Here is a 12,520-nt window from a genome sequence, read left to right as displayed (position 1 = left end):
TGAACCCCAAAACTTGCCCAAAATAGCCGGCCTAGGGGATCCTCACGCACCTGGTTAAGCAGTGTGCCAGTGTGTGGTTGTTATAGTAAACAGTAACTACTTTGTATTACTGTAACACAAGTCTCAACATGTGCCATTTCAAAGTTTTGATAACGTCACAGTTAAAAAAGGACTGACTAGATTTGTTCAGACGGTATTGTGTTTGGAGTAGACATGGCCTCAGATTATATACCCCAGGGTCCATAAATTATAAAATTACAAAATGTTTGTTTTATAAAAACATCTTTTAACATGAGTATTATTTTAACAATACAAAGAATGCAATTTTGCATCAAACATGATGTCTGATGTGTGTGAGAGAATCTGACCATGCGGCTGCAGAAGGCGCCGGTCCTGGGCTGGACGTGACCCGACAGTTGATCCTCCTCCATTGGCTCAGCAGTAAGCGTGTGAAGAGACACAGAGCTGCGGTTGCAGCTGAGAGAGCGACAGCTCAGAGATTTCCCACTGTAGCCTGACTTCAGAGTCACAGAGCAAACAGCCGTCTCGGTGTTTTCTGATTCGTACACCTCAAGCCTTCGAGCTGACAAACATAACAACACATCAGCAATGATACCATGCAGGCTGTCATTAGCATGCCTGTAGTTTAAGGATAATGTGTGCTGTATTGTCTAAAATCTAATAAATCTTTATACATTTATGATCAGATGTCAGAATGTTTTATTTACTGGATGTTATTCTCCTCCAGTTTAAGCATTTTGATGTTAATTTAATTAAATTAAGTTTGTTTTTTTTTAGTTTAGTTTAGTTTCATTATAGTGCCAAAAAACAACTGTCACCTCAAAGTGCTTCAAATCTCTGCTGATACCATTTAGACCCTCTTTCTTTCATTGTATTAAACAACAATAGAGCACAGACCATGGAGCAACAGCAGCAGACTGAAACTTGACGTATGTCATTAAATTAGAAGAAGAGCTCTATTTAATGCTTAACTGAAATTGCCAATAAATTATTAATGAATATCCATCCATCCATCCCGGCCACTAGGGGGAGTAGCTTATAAACCAACAACTCCTCCAGCTCCTCAGAATGTCAAGGCTTTTCCAGGTCGGCTGAGAGAGATAATCTCCAGTGTGTCTTGGGTCTACCTCCCCTCACTGATAAAAATGATCAACTCAATCAATGGTGAAGTCCAAAAACCCACAACAAGTCAGAAATATTACCAGCAATGTAGACCAAGTTCTCAGTGTGATTGTACGCATGTGGAAGGTGCATTAGGGGAGTGGGATTCCCCATATACCCACAGCACTTTCCACAGGACATGGTCATATGCTTTCTCTAGGACCACAAAGTGTAACTCCTACTAAATACCTTTGAGAGGATAAAGGTCTGGTCTAGTGTTCTACAAGCAGGACATAAACCGACTGTTGCCCTGAATCTGAAGTTAGAGTAATGGACAGCCTCTCTTCTCCAGTATCCTTGCATAGACCCCTAGTCCCCAAAGTCTGTTTCTTCTATAGAAGGTTGTCTGTGGGACGGAGGATATGTTCAAACTCGTCTTTCCACTGCCTGACTATATCCTCAGCTGAAGTTAACTGAACCTTAACTGCATTATGCGTATTTGAGCAGAGCACTGCTTTCGCCTCCTTAGTCACCTCAAAGAATTGCTTTGAGGTGAACTCCCACACCTGAGCTCAGCAATTTCAGCCATTGCCAAACCTGGCCTGCTTTTAATTGTTAGCTGCCTCCAGAGTCTCACAGGCTAACCAAGCTGAATAAAACTCCTTCAGCTTGACAGTCCACTCCCATTCAACAACCCAAGGGTGCCGGAAAGCAACCCTCTTGTCCTCTGGGAAAACCAGGCAGCAGGCCGGGGGGATAGACAGACCCTTGTTGTTTCCTCAGGCTACACCTGACCGGGCCCCACAGGCTAAAGGCCGCCTACCAGGCACTCTCCCTGGGCCCCCAACCCAAACTTGGCCTCAGGGTGGGGGTGTGGCAACTGTATCCTGGCCAGCGTGAACTGATTGCTTGGTTTTCTTCATTTCACAGGAGTCACTGAATTGCTTTTCACCTGGCCTTCACCCAGGACAACTTTGCCTAGTGAGACCTTACAGAAAACAAAGCCCCTGACAACACAGCTCCAAGACACACAGTCCTCTACGACAGTAAGGTGGTTTTCACAGAGGGATAATGATCAAAAACAAATACACTACGGAGAAGCAAAAACATTCAGATGAAAATGTTTTTGCTTCATGGTGTTCTTTGTTTTACTCCTTTGTGTCTGTGGAATTTCATGAAGAAGTTTAGTTTGTGATATTGAGTGACAACGAAATTCTAGACAATGACAACATTGTACAAAAGTTTAAGGCACTAAAGACAAGGTGAACATCTTGTCTGTATAAATGCTGTTGTGTAAGCACTCATCGTCCTAGCTGCATTCCTACTGTAATTACAGAATTCCCTTCAATGCTGAAAATATGTTAACAACAGAAGTCAATGAAATTCAAAGCATTCTAGCAATAATAGCGGTTTCTACCATTTTCCTCATGAGGATATTCAACTCCAAAGATACTGCAGCGGCGAAACACCATCTTATTTTCTGTCAGCGTTCCTGTTTTATCAGAGAACAGGTACTGAATCTGACCGAGGTCCTCGGTAATGTTGAGAGCACGGCACTGGATCCTAGAGTCCAGCTGTTTGTTGTACAAGGATAGGTCGTTGTGGATGAAGTAGATCTGGCCTAGTTTCACAATCTCAATGGACACGTATAGAGAAATTGGGATCAGCACCTGTTGAACAAAAAGCATTAATCCTTCTAAAAAATTCAAGCACAGGTTCCTGTGATTTTACACCATCAAGTTTGTGTCATTTTAAAATTGTTTTGGTTATCCTAGAAAAGACCACACTAGCAGCAAATGAGAGGCCCAAGTCTGAAGTTAACATACCTGCAAAACAATGACCATAGTCCAGAATATATAGAATCCAGCCAGGGCAGGAGGCGTCTCAGTATCGACCTGGAAGATGGATTCTTTAAAGCTGTTCATCCAGAGGCCGTGGCCTGAACACAAATGAAATCCTTACTGGCCATTCCTCGCTGCTCTTATCGGCAACATACAATGTGCACTATTACAAAGTTTCCATCAGAAGAATACTGTGACCAGTCAAAGCTGTTGTCAAGTGAGAGCTGTGATACAGCAGTGTCAGTACAGACCTATAGCAGCAGTCAGGCACATAACGAAGAGTAGGACCACACACCAAAGGATGTCTGTATTCAGGTGTTTCTCCAGCTTACTGCGCTTATACCTCGGCCCGCTGTTGTTCATCATGGCTTTAGTCTCATGACCTGAGTCCATAACAAGAGAAGAACACAGCCATCTATGAAGACTTTATCTGTTGAAACTACATAAGCAAGACGGGAACAGCACTCTTTATTCATACACGAGTCAACATGTTTTACAGCCTCTAAATCTTTTAACGCAGCTTCCTCAGTCGCTTTGGTCAAACTCTGCAAAGTAATAAGTGATAAGTATGTACAACTAATAACATTGTTTTTGCTGTAAATAGTTTTTAATATTGAGACATGGCAGCTTTTTATTAACTAAAATTCATGAAATTCTAAAGTGGGAAATCAGGTAATTTGTGTTTTTAAAAACCATTAATAAGGACGTTTTGAGGAGCTTTTGGTCTACTACACTTTGTCAGGCAGGTCCTATTTAAGCGATTTCTTGATTGAGAACGGGCATGGCTGTAATCAGGCCTTACAGTTATTACTGTAGGTTTTTACACAGGGCCATGTGGGTTTGGATTTTTTCCCCATAATAATAAACATGTCCATTCAAGTGTAAAAAACATGTAAAAAAACAAAACAAAACAGGAACTCGGGCAAACATTTTTTCACACAACTGTAAATGTCTTCACTTCCTTTTACTCTACAAGACAGAGCAACTTCCAACAGTCAAAATTGAATCGAGTCATTACAAGTGGACATTTTAGCCAAATCTTTGGCAAAGATTTTCTGGTCTCTGGCTTTTCTTTGATCATGTGTGGCATCGAGATGCCAAGATGAGACTTATTATGAACAGTGGCTATTTATAATTGTCTTTTCCTGGAACAGTTTAAGAATACAGATCAACAGAACGTTGACCCTAACCCTATTTATATATTTATATTTCACAAAGTAATAAACAGTGATGATTCCTGGGCGTGGGGTTACCATGGACAATAAGTATGAAAAGACAGATGGAGGCACTAGTACGGTTCCCATATAAAGCCTCGAGCTGGACGTTTTCTCTGTCCCAGTCTTGGTGTTTTAAAGCTGAATGTGATGAGCCAGGGACGGATCTGATATCGAAACTGCAGTCTCATGGATAACAACTTGTAAGTGGGAAATTCTCCATTTAGAATGAGCATAACTTAATGTTCTGTTTAGTATGACTTCGAGCACATAAGGTTCAAGTAAAAGAGATAGCTAAACTGCTTTTACCACATAACTTACTATAACTAAAGATACAAGTTTTTCAAATAAAAAGAGTTTATGATATCTCGAAATCTGCTTGAGCCACACTTCTCCAGTTTTTCCATCGTCAGGACCTTAGCCCTGTTGTTCTCAACTACCTTTGGTGTTGACTCTCAGTGGGAAATTTAGTGCATACGAGGTGCAGATGTTCCTGTATACTGTTGCAGCCAATTGGTTGTGTATTATTGGTCTCCTGTGGCTGAAAGTACACACCAGGTAAAAGTGATGGAGGATTTAAAATTTGGAAAAATAAAGGCATTCAAAAAATGAAAGACCTATATGCAGACGGCATGCTGCTCACATTTGATCAGTTATGTAAAAAATATTTAATACCCCCAAAGCACTTTTTTAAATATTTACAATTGAAAAACTATTTGTCATCAAAACTGCAAAGGATTGCTGAACTTCCACCATTGACAAAAATAGAGGAGGCATGCATTAAGAATACAAAAGGGAAAGGTTTTCTCTCTGTATATTATAATTTACTGATGCTTTCCTCCAAAGACTCAGCAGCAGATAAGCTGGATGCTTGGAGAAGCGAGATCCAAGAGGACATAGATGAAAACGACTGGAACCAGGCTTGCTTAAAAGCACAAAAACAAACAAAACACACGCTTTAAACTACTGCAATATAAATTTCTCATGAGAACCTATATAACACCTGTCAAGCTTCATCATATGTCCAATGATATTCCGGATCTGTACTAAATGTTTAGTTGAAAAAGGAACTCTTCTTCATTGTCTATGGGAGTGTCCTAAAAAGATGTTATCAAATATCTGTCTGAAGTGTTTAAGGTAAAAATCCCTTTAAAAGGAAAACTCTGTGTACTTGGAATATATCCAAGGGAATTTAGGCAATCAGGGAAAAAAACTAAATTACTGGACTATGGACTACTTCAAGCCATTGCGCTATGTTGGAAGAGTATGGATGCTCCCTCCATGGGACTCTGGAAGAAGGAAATTGCAGTCTCTCTAGGCCTGGAAAGACTAACATATATTGCCAAGGGCAAACACTTGGACTTTGTGAATATGTGGAAGCCATATATGGATATTTTAGGGAGTGGAGATGAAGGACATTTATGAAAAAGAAGGGAAAGAAGAAGAAGGGAAGGAAGGGAAAATGTTGTCCATCCTAACCCATTGTATTTTTGTATTACTGTGAGAACGATGCTCATTTCTACATTTGAATGTGATGTAGGCAGGTTTGATGTATGGATGGGTGTGTGAATGTGAGGGTGTTCAGCATTTGTTTGTATTGTACTATAAATATTTCAATAAAAATATATGGGGAAAAAAACCAAAAACAAAGTAAGAGGCCAATATGCGCAAATTAACAAGTAAAATGTTGTGTTGAAACAACATTTTCAGTTTTTCTTATGAAAAGAAATTCCATTTCTTTTATGGATGTAATTTGTTTTAAACTTTGGAAAAAAGCCAGTGTAACTGTTAATGTTCAGATGTGACAAAATAAAACTGCAAGCTTACCAGCATAGACTACGATGCCTACCACCGTTTCAGTGTTGCGTATGGTGCAGCTCCTGAGCAACAGGTTGCCACTATGGAGGCCTACACGAACCCCATTTGAGTGCTCCCTGTGAAACAAAATACAAACTCATACAAAGACAAAAACAGTTGGCAATACAGTGAATACCAGCCTCTCTATGAGCAGTGCTCATTCTGACCACTTGAACTGGAAACTAAAAGGCGGTCTGAGGAAACCCTGAGACATGGATATTGACTCCGGGAAAAGTAAAAAGGGCTGACATCAAATAATAAAAAAAGACACTCACTTGTCAAATTAAAATATTTGCCGTACAACGTGTTCCTAAATAATCCATCCAGGCAGCTGACAAAAGTCTATTTTTGATCGTCACCGTGTTTCCACGACAAGGTGACATCAACTCCAAACAGACAAATAAACAAATGTGTTAAAACACTCAAATGAAAAGAGACTCACATGTAACCTCTAAACCTGCTGAGGTCATTGTTGGGGTTCTCACACTCAATACGACTGTGGAAACTCTCAGGAGTGAACTCTTCTCCCTGCAACACAGACACTTTCTATCAAACATGCAAATAAATACATGTAGAAAGTCAAGTAAGCAAAGACACAAACACACAAAAGAAAAGACTAGCATACACTGTTGTGTAAGAGTCCCTCTTATTAGTGGCATTGCTGCAAAGCAACAGCTCCTTTGTGTGCTGCGAGCTTCTATTCAGACTGTTGAAATTTGATTTTCTGAAATGTTCCACTTTTTCTATTGATAGAGTCACATTGACTTTGAATGGAGAGACCAACCTCTCTTCCCTTTAGGCTGAATTTCCCCCACACCATTTGTCCTGCAGACATTGTTGTCACACCAAACTGAGCAGCATGAGTGTGCCTACAAAACCACCTTTTGTCACGATCCTGGGTCTTCTGACCCAGCATTTTGACTTTTCGTTTTTCTTTTTATGTTTATGTTTAAGTTCATTAGGTTATCTAAGTTCATTTGTTCATTCCCCTTGAGTCTTCTACCCCTGTGTTTTAGCCTCCCTTTGCCCTTTGTGTTTCATGCTGTTTGTCTAATGTTGTCAAGTTTGTATTGTCATGTCTGCGTCTCATGTTTCCTCTTTTATTTTGAAGGTCCATGTCCTACGTCAGTGTAGTCAGCTTTGCTTCCTTTGTCTCGTTAGTGTCAGCTGTTTCCCCATGTGTTTCCACTTCCCCTAATCACCCTTGTGTGTATTTAGTCTGTGTGTTTCGGTTCATTCTTTGTCAGGTTGTCTGTTATTCACGGCATGTTTCGAGGTTTCATGTCCAGGTTTTTCATGTTGTTTGTTTAGTTCTCCCAGATTAGGTTAATGTTAGTTTTATTTCAGTTTGCCTTGCCCTTTGTTTGTACCTTTTTTACCAGCCTCATTAAACGGCTTGTTGTTAATTCAAGTTTTGTTCCATTTTGTCTGCATTTTGGGTCTTCTACATCACTCCATACAGTCTGCCTCTGCCAAACTGTGACACCTTCTACGGTTTTTCAGTTATTTAAAAAAAAATTTCACCAAAAAAAACAACAATCTGTCAGACGTGTCAAATGTATTACCTGCAGTGGGAAGTCTGAAACGACTTGTCTCTGTTTCAGGTTGGTCTCCCCATCTAGGTTGGCAGTTTCAATGTAACAAACTCCATGAGGGTCAGAGGAATACAGCAGCAACATGTCAGCTGGGATAATTTCATTACAGGACAAATGAACAAAGTCCCCAACTTGAACATTTTTCCAGCACTGGTCAACGTAGGATTTCTGTGTGCTATGGGACAAAGAGAGAGAGAGAGAGAGAGAGAATTAAGTATCAATCAAAGAAAACATAAGTTTGTTGGCACCTCTTGTGGCTGTAATCCCAGAACCAGGTGGTGGACACCGGAGATTAAAGAAGAAGTGCCAATGAACACCCAGAGGCTCCAGCACCCTGCTGACAGGTACCAGCAGGCCAAGCAAGAGAGCATCTCTGGCAAAAACCTTCGGCCAGATGATGGCAGAAGACTTTTTGGTTGGCTTAAAGCAGTTCTGCCAAACTGTCAGTCAAGTCAGGAGGGGTGTTCTAAACACAACACACCATTGAACCGTTCGATACAGTGCTTTCGATTCGGTACGCAAATGTATCGAACAATACAAAAATAATTTTATTTTATCAACTTTTCTTCTGACGATGCTGTCTGTGAGTGCTCAGTGGATCTGCGTTCGACTACTGTGTCTAGGCTGCACAGAATCTCATTCAGATCTGGCGTTTGGAACTATTTTGGTTTTCATGTGACGTATGACCCTGATGGTAAGCGCGTCATGGACAAAAGTAAAACAGTATGTCGGATGTGCCACGCAATGCTCAATTCTTGGAAACTAGTGCGTTAGCGCAGTTAGCTCGTTAACGTGTTGACGCCGTCCAGCCCCACGCACAGGGCAATAACTTGTTAACGGAGATTTGCGGCGTTATGGCGTTAATGTCATTTTAACAAGATTAATGCTGACAGCACTAGTGGAAACACAACGAATATGACTGCACATTTACGCCGACATCATCCTAGTGCAAAGACAAGTGGAAGCAGACAAAAACAACAAGCACGCATGCTGCAAACTTTACCAGAGTCATTTAGACAGCCGTTAGCACATGATTCTCCTTATGGGGACCTGATATGTTTAATATGCTGCTGAGAATATAGCCCAGAAGAAGCCTATAGCATAGCTTTTATTTTGGAAAGAGACATTTCTCTGTAATAAACTCTCTTTTCCAAAGACGAGTGATTTCTCGATCCGATTTTTTTTCTCATTATTTTTTTGTTTCAGCAACATTAAATTTAAAAACTGTACTTATGAGTTAAAATATATATTTATAATTTTAATAAATGACAAATTAAAAAGGCATGAACATTTTTTTTTTTTAATCGAAAAGATATCGAACTGTTACACCAAAGTACCGAACCGTGAATTTTGTGTATCGTTGCACCCCTAATATATATGTGTAATGAAAAATGATTATTTTACATGCACTCTTTAAATCTGCGGTTTATTAATTGTCACTGAGCAGCCGTTAGCTTTAAATCTGATCTCTCTTCTTTCCTCCAATGTCTTTCTTGCAACTTTGTCCATCTGTTAGTGAAGTAATCCCTCTTCTCTCCTTAGAAATACAGCAGCTAGACCTTTAGCTAGCAACACACTGTGCAGCAAACTGCACACAGACAATTCGTCGTTTGGTGATGTTGAGCTAATATTAGAAATGTTGCATTTGAAATGTTCTAACAGTTAAAAAACAAAAAACAAAATGTTGCTCCCTCCAAGCTCACTCTTCTTCTGTGGGGCTAGATGCTGAAGTGCAGCAATCACAACTTTTTTCTTTTTTTTAGACGAGTACTTCTGACTACAACACTATCGGCCCACTTTAAGCCCTGAGTATAAACTATAAATGATACAGCTGAACTTAAAGTAATGACTTGTTTTGTAAGTGTGAGGAGTAGAAAGTACAGATACTTGTGTAGAAATGTGGGGAGTGAAAGTAAAAAGTTGTCAGAAAAATAAATACTCAAGTAAAGTGCAAATACTTGAAAATTAGTATTAGTACTTAGTAATCAGCAGAAGTGAGTAACAAAGTTGAGTTTATTTGTGATTACTGTAAACGCTGCTTTCTGTAAAACCCTCTGTCGTGTTTTTTGTCAAATATAAGTTACATTGTTAGAAGTTACTTATGAATATTTCTGAAAAGTTAAACATCCAAAGAGTTGTTGGACTTGTCAGTTCCTGTTTTGTGGAACCTGCTTTAGTGGAAGTCTTGACCCACCTTTGACCACATCTGGTTTAACAGCACAGAGCAGGGTGAAATACACTAATGCATAATTTCCCTGTAGACTACAATATAGTTGATATGTACATGTTTTTAGCCAATGCTGTGATATTTCAAGGTTCATCCGTGACCATAGGAACTGTAAAAGAAATTAATACTATATTACCTACGAATATATTACAGCTAAGTGACTGAAGTGCTTGACATGACAAAACATACCATCTTTAAAGGGACCAGTATATTCAGGGCCATTATAATAAAATTGACCCTACCTGCTGTAAACACGACACAGAAGCCCATTGATCAAACAATCAGTCTTAAACCTGCGGTAGTCTTCGCAGATATCCTTCAGAGCTGTTAATGACAGCACCAGTACAATAGGAACCAGAGCGATCTCTGGCTGAAAGGCTTCCACAACAGGGACAAAGTTTAGTGCAGCAAGGAAAATGAAGTAGACGTTAGCGAATCGGTGGAGCTGCTCAAAAACATTCTTGGGCAGAAAGGACAGAAAGGAATACTTTGTTGTCCGGATCTTGTTGCTTTTATACAGCTGTAGGAGCTCCTTCAGTTCCTCATTCTCTGTGAAGGAAGGTACCACGGTCCTCTTCATCCGGTGGTGCTCCTTGGTAGCATGAGGGCAGGATGGTTGCTCCGTGCTGTTCATGAGTCCACTGTTCCAGCCGATAATGTTTGTCAATTTGTCCCTAATCGTAAAGCCCTAATTTTCCATGACTGCATACAGCTCTAATCTGAAAAATATTCTCCTTCAACTTTTATTCTGTTCTTTCTTCTTACTCATCCTGCTGTAGAACTGTTTTCCTTTTCCTAATCATACCTATCACAGCTGTGGAAGGCAAGGTGGGAATGATCAAAAGACAGCTGACAGTCTTACAGAATTCACTGCCACTCCTCTAAAGGGAAGCAATGCTGTAAAGAAACTCAAAGTTCAAGTTTTACAACTGCCAGAAAACACAGATCAGATACATCAGACAGCAGAGTCACAAAGCAAAGATTGTTTCCTGACAGTCCCCTTAAGATCAGATGAGTCCTTGTCCACTGAGCAGAAGGAGTTTTATATTGTTTTTCCATGTTTGACTGTAAAATGTGAAATCTACAGTGCAGTCACTGGCAGCACCCATGTCCCCATTGGCAGAGGTTACAGAAACCATCTATTTTTTAAATGTATATTGTGACTGAGAGCCAGGCTCAGCTTTTTCACACCTTGGTTATATAAGAGACTGAGCATGTCTTCATTTGACTGATGACAGTGCAGTGAAAGCTTTCAGCGATGAATGCTATGGTTGCCATGAGCACAGGCTTAAGAAAGCAGTCAGAGGGCTTGAGCACTGTCACTGCTTAGCTTTATAAGATTTGCACAGAAAATTAATACTGCTGCAAAAACAGCTGATTGTGGGCAGAGCAAACATGCAAACTCCACACAGGAAGGCTTGACCAGATGGGGATTAGAATACAGAAAGCTTCACTTCCTGCCCAGCTCACACCTTTACAGGCAGCACTTTAACAAGTTCATTCATTTAGTATAGCTGAATGTCCTTAAAACAAAAGAACGCATAATGGACTTCAGGAGGCACAGACAGGTGGGAAGTAACAAAGTATAAATACTTGGTTACTGTATGTACATAAAATTTTGAGCCATCTGTACTTTACTTTTTTCTGCTAACTTTTTACTTTTACTGCCTACATTTTGAAACAAATATCTGTACTTTCTACTTCAAAACAGACTGGTTACTTTTGGTTCAGCTGCATCACTTACAGCGTTTATACCCTGGAGTTAGAGGGCCAGAATGAGTGCAGGTGTCCTGTTGTGTTTGCGGAACTACAAAATCTAGCTAGCGGGATAGAAGAGGAAGAAGTATGAGGGGAGTGATGTTTTTTTTAAGTGTCAGGTCATTTTAAATTCACCGTTTCTATCAGCTCAACAAACATCAGCAAACACACAAACTGTCTGCAGTTTTTGTCGCACAGTGTGTTGCTAGGTAAAGGTCCAGTTGCTGTATTTGACAGGGAGAGAAAAGAAAGAGCGCTAACTTCACTCAGAGATGGATCATACGTGGGATTTGTTTATTATCTGTTTTGATCATTTTTCATATTGTGAAATGTCCTGCATACCAAAATATACAAACTTGTGTTATTGAAATGTTGCATGAAAGTACTCAGAAGTTTTGTGCAGGAAAAACAGGTTAGTTTGCAATAATGCAGAGAATTCAAAGTAAAGACTGATACGTCAATGGGACGTTTCGTCACTCATCCAAGTGACTTCTTCAGTCTCAGCTGACTGCAGGTTTCCCCAATGTTATAAACAGTACATTTGCACAATTCACTGATCACATTAACTTGGTGGACCAAGACATCAAAGGGAGGATATGAAAAGTGGCAGGTTAGCCTTCTTAGACTGTGAGATTTCCATCAGTAATGGGGGACATCTAAAACTGACGTGTACCGTAAACCTACACATACGGATCAGTATTTAAGGTTTGACTCTCATCATCCACTGGAGCACAAACTGGGTGTCATCAGGACGCTACGACACAGAGCGAACACCATCCCCACTGACACAGCAGCCAGGGAGGCAGAAGAACATCAAGAAGGCCCTGAGTAAATGTGGTTATCCCAGCTGGACTTTTGTCAAAGCTGGGAAGGCTCCTAAAGAAAGCTGCAGATGATCAGGGAGAG

At 40.2% G+C, this 12,520-nt stretch overlaps 1 protein-coding gene across 3 annotated transcripts in view; it reads right to left on the bottom strand.

Annotated features, from left to right (window-relative positions):
- atp10d (ATPase phospholipid transporting 10D) overlaps positions 1 to 12,520 on the bottom strand; it is a 44,295-nt gene that overhangs the window by 20,381 nt on the left and 11,394 nt on the right. For all 3 annotated transcript variants that reach the window (XM_040049129.1, XM_040049131.1, XM_040049132.1), the window contains exons 4-10: positions 7,600 to 7,804; positions 6,477 to 6,562; positions 6,005 to 6,111; positions 3,215 to 3,346; positions 2,949 to 3,061; positions 2,540 to 2,792; positions 369 to 583 (exon numbers count right to left, since the gene is read on the bottom strand). In XM_040049129.1, the coding sequence (XP_039905063.1) occupies positions 369 to 583; positions 2,540 to 2,792; positions 2,949 to 3,061; positions 3,215 to 3,346; positions 6,005 to 6,111; positions 6,477 to 6,562; positions 7,600 to 7,804 (1,111 nt within the window). The remainder of the gene's footprint in view (positions 1 to 368; positions 584 to 2,539; positions 2,793 to 2,948; positions 3,062 to 3,214; positions 3,347 to 6,004; positions 6,112 to 6,476; positions 6,563 to 7,599; positions 7,805 to 12,520) is intronic.

This window comes from Simochromis diagramma, unplaced genomic scaffold, assembly GCF_900408965.1.
Source record: "Simochromis diagramma unplaced genomic scaffold, fSimDia1.1 OVJJ01000426.1, whole genome shotgun sequence".
NCBI classification, from domain to species: domain Eukaryota; kingdom Metazoa; phylum Chordata; class Actinopteri; order Cichliformes; family Cichlidae; genus Simochromis; species Simochromis diagramma.
This window is presented reverse-complemented; position numbering and strand designations above follow the sequence as displayed.